The sequence below is a fragment of the Capra hircus genome, chromosome 5, assembly GCF_001704415.2.
Source record: "Capra hircus breed San Clemente chromosome 5, ASM170441v1, whole genome shotgun sequence".
NCBI lineage: Eukaryota > Metazoa > Chordata > Mammalia > Artiodactyla > Bovidae > Capra > Capra hircus.
Window position 1 is genome coordinate 55258940 of NC_030812.1, and position 14003 is coordinate 55272942.

General features: G+C 48.1%; 1 protein-coding gene across 4 annotated transcripts; it reads left to right on the forward strand.

Annotated features, from left to right (window-relative positions):
- Window positions 235–13997, forward strand: DCTN2 (dynactin subunit 2). 4 transcript variants are annotated; one of them, XM_018048027.1, is made up of 16 exons: window positions 338–545; window positions 1420–1488; window positions 7059–7064; window positions 9371–9467; window positions 9627–9688; window positions 10078–10176; window positions 10443–10603; window positions 10794–10944; window positions 11264–11329; window positions 11538–11576; window positions 11750–11827; window positions 11920–11991; window positions 12218–12320; window positions 12433–12524; window positions 13553–13635; window positions 13838–13997. In XM_018048027.1, the coding sequence occupies exons 1-16, from the start codon at window positions 510–512 to the stop codon at window positions 13848–13850; spliced, it is 1227 nt and encodes a 408-aa protein (XP_017903516.1). In that variant the 5' UTR covers window positions 338–509; the 3' UTR covers window positions 13851–13997. The 4 variants fall into 4 exon arrangements, with proteins under 4 accessions (XP_017903518.1, XP_017903519.1, XP_017903517.1 ...); XM_018048029.1 differs by having other exon boundaries at window positions 235–545; window positions 13553–13997; XM_018048028.1 differs by lacking the exon at window positions 7059–7064 and having other exon boundaries at window positions 329–545.

The following is a 14003-nucleotide window of genomic DNA, read 5'->3' on the forward strand; positions in this document are numbered from 1 at the left end:
CTGGTGGCCTGCCGTCTGTGGGGTCGCACAGAGTCGGATACGACTGAAGCGACTTAGCAGCAGACAGAGTTAGCGGCTGAACAACAAATTTATCCACCGAAAAACAGGAATTGTAAAAGCTCTTTCACAGACTCGCTATAAAGACGAAAGAAAATAAGTTATGTGACACAGCTCCCAAAGCGCGTTAACGTCGGTCCCCACCCAAGCTGGGTGGGCCAAGACTGCATATCCCACAATCCTAGGCGGCGGTTTCCTGCCATTACCTCATTCCCGGCCTCGTTCTCGCCAATCCCTGCCTCTCCAGGGGTGTGGTAGCGGGCTGTTCTCGCGACTTTTGCTTCACCCTTCCTCTGTACTACTCCTGTCGCGAGACTTCCTGCTCCTCCGCCTCCTCCGCCGCTCCCTTTGCGGCCGCCTTAAGCCGGACCGGGACCCATCCTCTCCCCTTCCCGAGCACCGGCCCCGGCTCTGCCGAGGCCCCGGTCCCCCAACCCTGCCTCGCCGCCGCCATGGCGGACCCTAAGTACGCCGACCTTCCCGGCATTGTGAGTACACGGCCGGCCCTGGCTCCCCAAGACCGCGCCCCCAACCTCCTAAAGACCCCTAACAGACACCAACCCGTGACCTTTCCCGCCTGCACCCCTCTTCAGCCCCGAGGGCTCCTGCCGCTAGCTCCCTGACCGGCCCCAGCACCCTTCGGACTCCGACCCGACTGGGCTGGGCTATGCAAAGGCCTACAAGGCCCCTTTCCGGCAGTCGCCCGTTTCTCGGCCCAGAAATGGTCTCTAGGCACTTAGCACTGTCCTCTAGTGCTTATTACCATCCGTGTCTACACCTCCCGTGTCTCCCAGATATTCCCATAAGACCCTCACCCCCACCTCAGACACACAAACCAAGCCATTTGGTGATGGCCTTCACTCTGCAAAGAGTGAGGAGGTTACCGTGACAGAACCCCAGATAGAGAACTCTTGTCCTCTAGGGAACCTCCTTCCCAAGCCCCGCACATGCCGGCATGTATCTCCCTTTGTGTTGCCTTACTTGCATTCACGGGGTGGGGGGTTGGAATAGGACCTTGTGTACTAAGGTCCTGAGTCACTCTCAGCCCTTGTGCCAGGGTAGTGTGTGCAGGGCCTAATGATGGCTCCTCTCCTACTTCTGATTGCCCAGGACCCGTCATTCTTCAGATTCAGGGCAACATCTTTGTCATCACTTAACACTCACCATTTACCATCAGTCATCTCCACTGTTATCCCCACCCCTGTTAAGACATAGGAAATAACAGGCAGTTCACCCAGCAGGTGAAAGAAGGGGCAGAATCCTGGCATCACAGCCTGACTTCTGTGTTAACTTGTTCGAATGGAGTGGGGTCAGGGGTGTTGCTGGGTAGTGAGGTTGGATGGTCACTGCTTCTACCTGCAGGCCAGGAACGAGCCAGATGTTTATGAAACCAGCGACCTGCCTGAGGATGATCAAGCAGAGTTTGATGCGGTAAGACTATGTGGCGCCTCAGGACTCCTGTGGATTCTGATCTCTCTCTCCCAGGCAGGCCCTTTCCCTTTGCTGGCGAGCCACAGCGATAAGCGGGTATGCCAACCCAGCCTGGGTGGTATGTAGGTTGCAGGACTTGCAAATGAGCAATGCCAGGAAGGAGAGTCAGGTCAGTGGAATTAAAACTAAGAGGCCTGATACTTAGGCCTTTTAAATAAAATTGAAATATTTCAAAACAGGCTGGGTGCTAGTGACTTAGGCCTGGTAGTGCTAGTCCATGGTAATGCGTCATGAAGCCTGCGCATTTAAAAAGTGCATGAGTTTAAGACCTAGACCTTCTATTTCATAAAATATATCTCTCACTCAATGTTCATTAACATCCTAACAAGCTAGACTTTGAAGTATAGAGGAATACTATACGTGATTTTACATGAGTATCCAGAATCCACTAGGCAAGGAAAATGAATTGGAGACTTCAGAAAGATAAGAGAACTAGTCAGAGCAGAAGGAATTTGAAGAAGAACATAAATATTTCATACCAGCAGAGGAGAGGACTTGATAGCACTTTCAGATTCAGGAAGAACTCAAGAGGAAGGAATTAGCTATGGACACATTTTAACCATAACGGAAACCACTTAGCATTGTTTATTGAATGTGTTCATTTTGTGTTGATTTTTGTGCAGTACAGAGGGAAAAATGTCCCTTCCCTCAAAAATCCCCCAGACTAATGAGGGAGTTAGGATACATATAGGAAATATGAAAGAAAAAACTGAGTGAATGAAGTGAACATAGTGGAAACCCTTAGTGTAAGTGCCAAGGGGAGCAAAGATCTGTTCCCATGTCTTATAGGATGTATTTTAGGTTCTATAATTTGCAAGGAGAGCTGGGCTAGGGTCACATTGATGGTATGAGATCTCAAAAAAGTTGTGACTAAGAGTCAGTGGAAGCAGGCTCTGTATGTGTGTCTGTGAGTCCTGTGGCTACGTTTGTGGGGCTGGTTAGTTCTGGAGAATGCTGGTTGCTGGCTTATAATGTATGGCTTGGCGTACTCACTTATTCCTTATTTGATTCCCCCGTGTGGAAGTGGTTCCTTCTTTGTGGGGAACACCTTCCTTGTCCCCTCTCTGAGTGGTGTGTTCTTGTTGCTTCTGTACTTGCTGGCATGTCAGTCTGTCCCCCAAACTTGAGTATCTGGAAATAATGCAGGTGGTGTCATTGCTCAGGACCTAGGTTTGCACCTTCACTCTAAGAGGTATCTTATTAAGAAGCTATTTCTGACTCAAAGGGCAGGAGTATATATATATATATATACTGAGGACTCCATTCTGCTACCATAGTTCAGAGACTGTTCAGCTCTAGCCTAGGGCTCTGCCTATAAAATATCAAGCCTTCATGGTGAAATAATGAATGGAAGTTTATCCCTTTGTCACTGACCATGATCAAACAGGTAATATAGCAGTCCCCTTTCCAAACCAAAAAATAAATTGTAATTTTCCATTCGAAATTATGGGCTATCTCTTAATAAGAAGAGCATGACCTTCATCCCAGGCATGGAAGAACCTGACTCTTCTGCCCTGATTGGCTGTTTCTCCCTGCTGAACCTGAGCAGCCTATTTTAAGTAGCATCTAGCGGGGTGTCTGATGGGCTGATGTTCATTTCCTGCAGCATGTAGCCAGAATACCAGTATAGAAGTAGATAAGAACTGGATGGTAAACACAAGAGGAGCTAAGTTGCCTCCATCACCTAAGGGTCAGCAGAATGACACTATCACTAGGGAGGAGTGAGTAGGGTCGGGAGACTCAGCTACTTCAGGAGCCCTGGCGGGAGTGGGGGAGGTCTGAGATGTTTCCTGATGTCAGCTAATGTCTCTGGCCCCTGCATGTCCCTGTGGGCCTTACGAGGGCAGCTCTCGGGAAGTCAGCTGACTAATGGTTCTGCCACTGCTCTTAATACTGACGTAAGTGTGCAACTTGAGGAGCAGTTGGTTGTACTTAGACAATCCAGCATCCTCATTTCCTTCAGGCCTGGATTCTCACTAGCAGCTGGTCCCCTTCTCACTTACCTTCCCAAGACCCATTATGGATCACACTGCACACCACCACTATTGTGGCTGAACCATGAGGTTTCAGTCACCTTCTTAACTCCAGCAAGAGCATGCTCTGCCTTAGTCTCCAGATTATTTGGAACTTTAATTTTATTAGTTTTTAAAATAGGTAATATATGTACATAGAACAAAAAGTGTCTCTTCCCACTGCTGCCTGCCAATGGTCAGTTCCTCCCTGGAGACAACCAATTTGATCAACTTCTTAATGGAACCTTTCAGGGCGGTCTCCAGATTTTTATCTAAAGAAGTAATCAAAGGTTATTGACGACCTTCCCTGTCTTTTCACCTTCTTCCTTCGATTGCTCCGCTATGGAAGAAATCGGGCTGCCGAAGGAAATAATACCCTGTAATACACCCAAAAGATTGTAATTGCTAGTTTACTTAAATCGAAAAGTTTGCAATTCCCATAGTGGGAAGGATGGAAAAGGAAATAGTAGAAGGTTTTATTTTAGGTAAAAATGGTCCTGATTTTTCTGCTGTCCCTTTAAAACAGTTTTAGCAGGAGCTAAAATATTCTAAAGTGAATGGGCCAGAAAACCACACAGGCTAGCCCTTTCCTCCTCAGTGTAGGAGGATCCCCTCTGCATATCAGACACTCCTGGGTTGATTTGGGCCATGAGCTTTTTGGAAACTTTTCTTAAAATGTCTTGTCAGGAAAGCTAATTCTCAGCTGGAATTCCCTCCCCACTGAGCCCACAGCCTACGCTTGGGTCTGTATAGGCGTTCTGCTCCCCACTTTTGAAGTGCTGGAGCAATGGGAAGTAAGTTTAGAAAACTCGCTAGAAACAGGATTAATTCCTCCCTCTATGCCATGCCTATCCTGATGCCATGTGGAAGGGGGAAAATGACCTAGCCTTAGCTTGGTGGGGGCTTGGCAGGGTCTTCAGTTCTCCAAAGGGTAAATGATGCCAGATCTCCACCAGCCTGAGATGGGAAATAGTAAGTTCTCTTCCTTACAGTTTGGGATATCACAGAGTATGCTTGATTGTGTTCATTGACTGTTGGCGCACTGGAACTTACCTGAGTTTTTCCTAATGCTTCCCCCATCCTCCCTCCTCACCACCTTGCCTGGACACTAGTTTGCACAAGTAAGACCATTCAATGCTTCTTCTCTGCATGTTTTTTTTTCATTTGCCATCTCGCATGCAATGCTCTCACTGTGCTATTGTTGCAGCTAATTGCTTTAAATTCTAATGCATCTCTGGCTGGGTCACTAAGGGCCCTGCTGGCCTCATGGTTAAAGATTCTTAATCCAGGTTTAGAAACACAACTATGATTCATGCATCATTGTGTCTTCCCCTTGTGACGTCTGCAGAATAAAACTGTCCAGTGGAGGATGGGATAGAAGCATGGAGACTAGGAACACTTCTGGACATGAGGAATTTAAGAGCAGGAGTTGGAAGGGGGTTGCCTTTCTCCTCCACAGACTGAAATGGAGTTAAGAGAAAAGGAATGACTTTTAGCCATTCTGGACAAGGGTTAAGAACAAGGGGGACAGCAGCAGTCCTCACTTCTTAGCAGTGTGTGGATTATACTTGATTAAGATGAAAACTTCATCTTAATATTCCCTTATGCTAAGGCTTTAGAGAAAGTAAATGGGCTAGGAAAGGGATGTTATATGCATTTTAAGGGACTAACTTGGATTTTTTGTGCTTCCACAAGTCTTCCTGTTTCTGTACCCCTCCTTTAGAAATGGTTGGATGGTCAGCACTGTGTTGGTCCATCCTGGACAGTTTTACTCTACAGCACTATCCATCTTCCGTGTCCTCATGGTACTGAAGTCCCCCTGGCTGCGGTGTTGGCAAAGAGCCTGAACAGGCTAAGGGAGCGAGCGGCAGTGACCTCTTCCTGTTTCTGATCTAGAACCTCAGGTCTTGCCCTCTGAGGCACAGCCACTTAGCCAAACAGCCCTGGGGAGTCTGGGAGATTATTAATGAGAGGGACTGGGAAGTCATGTCCCTGGGATCAAGGCACTTAGAATTCTAATCAAGTTGGCTGGGTGTAGTAGGCTCCCATAGTGATTGTTACTACTCCAGGTTACAGACATTATCCCAAAAATCTCATTTCCCAACCCAACCGTAGGTCACACTTGGAGGTGGTATATATGATTTACAAATTAATATGCATATACCACTTTTCTTTTTTTAATTTTTCTGTCCTCCCCCATTCCTCATGACTTGGACTTGAACTTATGGCCAATTGTCCTCTCTTTTCCCTTGAGTTTTTAATCAAGCTGGTTTTAGCTTGGTGAGGCAAGAGAAAGGTAAAGTGTATTCTACAGAGACATCCCAGCCTTAGACCACAGGACCTGGATCCACCTCTGCCCTGAACTGAGAGAGGAGTCTTGGCTGGGCTAGAGGTTGAAGTTCTGATGCATCTAGCTGAAATCTCTGGGGCAGAATGTAGTTGTTTTTATCCCATCATGTCTTTTCATACACATATATCTGTCCTTCCCTGGCAATTCTTTAACCAGTCTTGCTTGGAAGTGAAGCCTTATCTGTGTGGCTTGGCTAAAATAAGGCCTCTTTTTGAAAGACTCTTACTTTTCCCCATTGTATACCCTCCAACCCCTGTGAACAGAGGGTTGAAGAAATATGTTCTGCACATGTCTGGTAGCTGTGAATCTGAGTGTCTTTTGGACTCTGTGCTAGCACATCATGGCAGAGTTGCTCTGGATCCCTCAGAGTGTAGGGTGAGTTTCCAAGCACTCAAGATGGATACAAACACACCAGACTACACAAGGGACCAGGATTTGCCCTGCCTCTCCTCTGGCAACTGAATGAGGATGGGCCTGCAGTTAGGTACTTCGCATTTCATTGAACTTACCATCTATAATCTAGAAAGTTCACTTTGTTCTGCTTAACACAAAGTCACATGAAACCACCTACATAAGCACCTGCATTATGACTGATTCTGCCATTCAAATGCCTAATTCTTCAAAACTAGAGAAACCGAGAGACAGGAAGACTTGAGCCATGAACTACTTCCCTTGAGAATCATGGACCCTCAATCAGCTACAAGCCCTCAGACTCTTATCTCCACAGCCTCTGCTTCACATTCTGCCATTTCTACAGCTTCTCCCTGCCTCCCCCAGCCTTCTCTGCCCCAACTTTCTTCCGTGCCACTGGCTCGCAACACCTAACCCTTAGTTCCCAGGTGATCCTGAATTGCTGCTGTTCACGGCAAAGCTTCACGACATCCTGACCACCAGAGAGGACAGGGTCCCAAGCTCTTCTTTCTCTTGGGGTATGCAGTGACCCCAGCTGAAATTTCTTGGCTAGGCCCCAAATTTTGCTAGGCTCCCCTGGGCCCTGAGATGCAGTATATTTGAAGACTGTCGTGTAGTGCATGTGACAATTTGCTAATAACAATTTTGTCTTTTTTTTTTTTCCCCTCCCTCACCCCCATTTCCCCATCCCTTTCCTTTAACTCTTTTGATTTTCTCACCTCTGGGGAAACCACAAGGAGCTGGTAAGAAGCCTGACCTTTCATCTGCTTTTTAACGGGGTGTGCTGTGATGGACAGTTGTTCTCTGTCCTTTTGTCTCTACTAAATCTTCTGTTCCTCTATTCAGCCCCAACCCCAGCTGACCTTTTCCCATCTCATGAATCACCATAATGACACTACCTCCAGCCCATGCCCCCAGACCTCCAAGACACTGGCAGAGTCGGTGCCTCTGAAGGGCTCAAGTGTGCTGTCCACCTGAGCCTTCGGAGCCACACCCTGGGAGAGGCTCCGGGAGGGTGTCAGCGCTGGGTAGCCCTTCTGCCCCAGGATGTGCTCTTGCAGCAGGACTAGTAAGATGAAATTACTGACCGTCCCTGCTGTGTCCAGAAGCTCCGACACTCACACTCCAGTGGTGACCCTTTTTTACTCCACACATTCCCTCTTTAGAAAACTAAATAAGAAAGTATGTTCTCGTCTGTGTAGTGGCTGGCCTGTAGTAAGGGCTTAACAAAACGGTAGCTGTGATTGCTTTCCTTAGTCTGTAGACTATGCCTTCTAAAGAGGTTTTTTTTTCTTTTCCCTACCTCATTGTCAGAGGGAGGAGTGGCATATTCTTATTCTTGAGGGTGAACTTGAAAGAGGGTAATGTTCTTTCCTGAACATGAGTCCATCTCAGACACACACTTTTTAGAGGCCTGAGACACAGTTATTTGACCAGTGGGTGCTCTGGCCATAACACTTGAGAGAAGATTGAGAGAATTTGTGACTCAGTTGTTTTTTTCCCGTAGGCACTTTCATATGGGACTTTGAAACCTTTTATTTCCTGTTAATCTTTTTTAGCTCTTGCCCCTCTGCCCAGCACTTCCCTGAAGAGGTAAAAAGCACAGTTGATGTTTTCTCCTTACCTGCCTCCTCCCTCGTTTATAAATCTGCCACTCACACTGATTCCTTTGGTAATAGCAGAGCAGAGATGAAGAGTGGAGCTTGCGTCTGCTGCTCTTTCTCCATGTCTCCATCATAACCTCTCCCCGTGCCCCATCAGCCCCTAGTACCCACTGACAGTCAGAGAGTCTCAGTGCTGGATACATATTAGAATGACCTGAGTAGCTTTGAAACTGGCCTACTACCCTGGCCCTGCCTCAGAACAGTTCAATCAGATCTACAGAGGTGAGCCCATCCCTCTTTTCTCCCCCACCCCTTTTCTAAGTGATTTGATTGTGCAGGCAGGGCTGAGAACCATTGTTCTGGTTAAAAGAAAGAAGACTTTCTTTGCCTTTCTCCAGTAGAAGGTGATGTCCACTCCAAGAAAAAGGCTTTCCGGGTCTCCTTCCACTTCCTCCAGAAGCATGATGAGACCTGTTGGACTGCTGACAATTGAAGGAGAGACATGCAGTCTGGAGGACTTGGTTTTGGTGTAGTTATTAGACTGTGAACCGCTAACAGATAAACTAGTAAGGAGGGAACCTTTCTGCCTCAGTTTCTAGGGTGAAGTTTCTTTCACTTTGCTTGCCATGCCCCCTCCTATGAAAGAGCTTCAGTGCTTGAGAAACAGCAGAGGGTCAGGGAGAAGAGGCCAGTGCTGCAGCTTCTCTTTGAGAAAAAGCAGGGCTATCTCTGTTTCAGAATGTACCTGTGGCCTTTGCCGATGGGTACTCTTGGCAACCAGATACAGTTTATGCTGTTGCTTCTAAGATGTCCCTTAAAAAATAACCCAGTATCTGCCTCTTCTCTCTCTCCCCTGAATTCCCTGACTTCATGGCAGTCTGGAAATGGCATCTGGCCAGGTCCTCTGCCAACCTTCTCTTGTATCTAAAAGCTGTTACCTTCCCTTTAGCAGCACATGCAAGTTCTGATACTCAAGAGCTAGTAGCCTGATTGCTCCTCTTTCCCTCCAGCAGGATGGGAGGTTAGCTTGAAAAGGGACTTCCTCAGCAGCAAGGAAATTTACTTTTGGGAGGGGGAGGTTAAAAGAGGTCAGGTTGGTTTCTTGCCCTGAGTGCATCATGTTGCCAGATAACTGGGAGGGCCCAGTTGGATTGGGGAAGGGAAGGGGATGAGGAGGCTTATGTACAGAATGGGTGGGGAGGTTATGCTGCCTCTGTTCCCAGCTGAATCAGGGTGTTAATATTTATACAACTGAGACTCCAAACTTACCAGGAAGCTTTCATTTCCTAGGGTGAACCTGGGTCGATAACTTGGATTGGAGCTATCCTCCTTTCCCCTTGGGAGAGTAGAGCCCAGTCTCCTAATGGTTTGGGGATTTGGGGGGCTCTGGGAAGTTCTAGAGTGGGAATGAATCTGCCCCTGTCCTGAACTACCTGTTTCTGCAGGAGGAGCTGACCAGTACCAGTGTGGAGCACATCATTGTCAATCCCAATGCTGCCTATGACAAGTTCAAAGACAAGAGAGTGGGCACAAAGGGACTTGGTGAGACTGGTTGGAAATTGGATGGGGAAGCCTGACCTCAGGCCTCACTGACATTTGCTTTGGGGAAAGAGCTGTCTTATGGAAGCCCTCACAGTCACTGAGATCATGACTGCCGTGGGTCTTGATCAGGCCCTCAATTCCATCTTCTTTTCTTGGCAGATTTCTCAGATCGAATTGGAAAAACCAAAAGAACGGGATATGAATCTGGAGAATATGAGATGGTTTGTTGTTTGTGTGTTGATGGGAATAGTGCAGCGATCCTATCCAGTGGGCATTTAAGACAGAGCAGGGATGTAGGTGGGATTCTGGGTTCCTCTCTGGTTGGGGCTTCTCAGAAGCCCAGCGGGATGCAGGGGAGGATGTTTTTTCCCCCTGCTATTGGCTATGGAGTGTCTCCAGGCCTCCAGCTCTCTGCAGGTCTTCTGAGTGAGGATGATGGTGGATTCTTAGTTGGGTATAATACCCTTACAAACTCAGACTGGATTTGGATATCATACTCTTACAAACTCGGACTGGGTTTGGATACATTCTTGTTTGTTTGTTTTTAAATACATTCTTGAGGGTCCCTGTTCTAGGAGGTGTGATGTCACCATCTGTGCTTGCTCTCTAGCTTGGAGAGGGTCTGGGAGTAAAGGAGACACCCCAGCAAAAGTACCAGAGACTACTGCATGAGGTCCAAGAGCTGACAACTGAAGTTGAAAAAATCAAGGTAACTAGACTTTGCTCTCGCCTTTCTGCTATGACTTACATAGCAGAGGAAGGCCTCCCAGCGGGAGGAGAAAGATTCCCTAAGCTCCTCCCTAAGGGGGCTGAGGTTTTCAGAGTTTGGGAATGCACATGAATTTATAGTTAGTGCTGTAAGTGGGTAAGGAGCAGCCCAGTGACTTTTAGCCACAGCTATCTTTAAGGTCTTGATCTATTTTTTTTCTTGACTTACTCTTAGCACCCCTCACTGTCTATTTGTTTTCATACCAGACGACAGTGAAGGAATCAGCCACTGAGGAGAAGCTGACCCCCGTGGTGTTGGCTAAACAGCTGGCCACCCTGAAGCAGCAGCTGGTTGCTTCCCATCTGGAGAAGCTGCTGGGACCAGATGCCGCAATCAACCTTACTGACCCCGATGGAGCTCTGGCTAAGTGGGTGCCAGACTTTGCTGGGAAATCATTGCTAATTGGGGTGTAGAGGGACTCCAGCCAGGTATTGACAGGGCTGCGAAGGGGAGAGGTGGCCTAGCTGTTCCTTAATGCTGACCCTGAGGCAGAAACAAGTGACTGGGCTGACCCACATCCTTCAAGTCGTGATAATATTGCTGGTTTTTTGATCCAGGCGCCTATTGCTGCAGCTGGAAGCAACAAAGAACAGCAAAGGGACTGGTTCAGGGGGCAAGACCACCAGTGGGACCCCCCCAGATAGCAGCTTGGTCACTTATGAACTGCATTCTCGGCCTGAGCAGGACAAGTTCTCTCAAGCTGCCAAAGTATGTTTTTGTGTGTGTTTGTGTATGTGTGTGGATGTATGTAATGTTGGTTAAGGGGCCAGGGAAGATGTGGCTCAGGAGACTTTCCTGCTGCCCTCCAAGGAATCACGTCTGGGGAGAGGGTGCTGGGAATGCTTGATTCCTCTTGATGTCTCATTTAAGACTGTGACTAGGGCTGTGTTCCAGAGAAAGAAATCCCTTGGCAGAGTGGTGGGGAGAGGGGAGGGGAGGGCAAGCAGACCAGCAAAGAGCAAGGTTTACCTCCCACTGCAGCAGAAGGGAGGTAGGTGGATGGCAAATCTCCCCATTCCTCCCCTAGGTGGCAGAACTCGAGAAGCGCCTGACAGAGCTGGAAGCCACTGTACGCTGTGATCAGGATGCTCAGGTCAGGTGCTCTCTTGTACTTGTTCCAACCCTCACATCCTGAGCCCTAAGGTCCACAGCATTCCACAGAATCCAGGGAGGAGTCAGGAACAGGTTCCAGTTACAGGAGCAGCCAGCAGTTGCCTGCTGGAACCCGAAAGGATGAGAGAAGGTGGTAATCACCTGGAGAGATGAGAACCACTAACTTCTTTGCTTCTTTTCCCCATCAGAATCCCCTTTCAGCAGGTCTGCAGGGAGCCTGCCTCATGGTGAGTGTAAAAGGAACTGGAGTCTTTGGATGACAGAGGGGATATCAGGATTGGGTTTGCTTAGAAAATTGCTTTTGGATCTGTAGCTGTTTATTCATTACCTTCAGTGGAATATTACCTTTTCTAGTCTGATTCTGTCTGCTTCATGACACTTGTCCTGACCCCGCCCCCAGGATACTGTAGAGCTGTTGCAGGCGAAGGTGGGCGCCCTGGACCTTGCAGTTTTGGACCAAGTGGAGGCTCGGTTACAGGTATTAAGTGGAGGCAAATTGGATTACAGGCAGCTAGTGACTTTGGAAGACCTTGATGCCTTTACTATCAACCTTAAAATCTGTGCTTTCAGAGTGTGCTGGGAAAAGTGAATGAGATTGCCAAGCATAAAGCTTCTGTAGAGGATGCAGATACACAGAGCAAGGTCAGGAAGAGACCTTTCCTCCCATCTTCATACCCTTTCCCGCTCCCTCATGTACTCTTCCTGCTGGAAAGAGCAAAGCATGAGAGCACTGAATCCTCAGGCCACTGTCCTCATAAGCTCTTAACCAGCTGAGATAAGGCAGTGCTTCCCTGTTGCCCCAGCTTGCACTTGTCTCACCCTAATGGGGTGTATTTGGCTGAAGTTGGTCACTATGTTGTCCCTCCAGGTGCACCAGCTGTATGAAACCATACAGCGCTGGAGCCCCATTGCCACCTCCCTTCCTGAGCTGGTACAGAGACTTGTCACCATCAAGCAGCTACACGAACAAGGTGGGAGGCCAGCCACAAGGGGTGTCAAGAGGAATGGAAAGTGAGCAACTCTTGTTCCCTTCCCTCTGGTCTTGGATTCTAATGCCATGCCTACTGTTCTGACCTTTCACAGCCATGCAGTTTGGTCAGCTTCTGACACACTTGGATACCACACAGCAGATGATTGCTTGTTCCCTCAAGGACAATGCCACCCTCTTGACTCAGGTGAGTGCCTCCCTTCCCCAGCACACACAGGCAAGGTTCTCCAGCTTCAGCTCCAGAGGGTTCTGCCTTGGCCCATTTGGTGGCACAGTGGTGTGGCAGGGGTTTGGTTTGAGTCTCCATACTATTTCTTGGTTGCCATGGGACATGTGACAACTTATTTAACCTATGAACCTCCATCTCACCATCTGGCAAATTATACCTACTTCAGAGTTATGTGGATTAAATGAAGTAATATGAGTGAATTGGTAAGAGCTCAGTAAACCTCCATTCTTCCTATAAAACCTACCTTTTGCCTCTGTAGTCTCAGCTGGCTTTTATCCTCTCTGGGTCCTCAACCAGATGTTCCTGAGCACAGGACACTAGACAGAACATGGGCATTGAAATCTGGAGCCAGGCTCCCACTTGGTTTTGCCCCTTCCTTCCTGACGCTGAGCTGTGAGCGTCACCTCTCCATTCTGTAAGCAGTGCCCAGCACAGAGCAAGTCTTTAGGTTCTGGCAGAGGCACTGTTCTCAGTGCTGGGGGATGCACTACAGTTGGGATTCTGGCATCACAGGACTGTCAAGATAAATTAAAGTGCTTGGCATGGTATGTTCTTCCTCCAAAGCAGTTTTCTAAAACTTCGGATGAGTGAAACCCTTACTTCAACAAAATCCTGTTTGTCCCTCAGTACATAAAACAGATGAAAGAACTGTTCTGGTTAAAGTCAGGATGGGAATTCTTAAGAGGCCTGCCTGTTTAGCAGATCCCATGCTAGGTCCATGGTGCTCCAAGTCACCTTCCCATTCTGGGGCCCACAAGCTGTTTCCATTTCTTTTTTCTAATTTAGCTTTGTTGTGCAGCTCGTGGGATCTTAGTTCCCCCACCAGGGACTGAACCTGGGCCCCAGCAGTGAAAGTGCAGAGTCCTAACCATTGGACCACCAGGGAATTCTCCTGCATGTCTTTGTCTTCTCTCAGAGAATTTCTTCAGGGCCTCACCCAGGTAAGCACCTGAACCTGACAGTGAAACAGCTCTCTCGCTTTCTAGGTGCAGACGACGATGCGTGAAAACCTGTCCACAATTGAGGGGAACTTTGCCAACATTGATGAACGGATGAAGAAACTGGGAAAGTGAGCACCTTTGGGTGATGGAGGACAGGGGTAATCCCTACCCCTTTGAACTCTATTAATACCTTACACAGGGTTTCCCCTTAATTGTAACTCTTGTGTCCCATTTGACACTGGGGGCAAGGGCTTCTTGCATGTGGGGCTTACACCCCCTCCTCTGAAGAGTAGTAGAAGCTGGGGATATTAAATGGTGGTCTCCTCTTAGGCCACAGGGATGAGGACATGGCCCAGCCACATGCCAGCTCCTGCCCAATACTGCTTTGCCTGGTGTGGGGGAGGACTGGGTCCTGTCCTCCAGCACAGCTTCTGTGGCTGACTGTAATACTGTACAACTGTTTCTGACCATTAAATGCTGTTGTACTCTGTGTGGC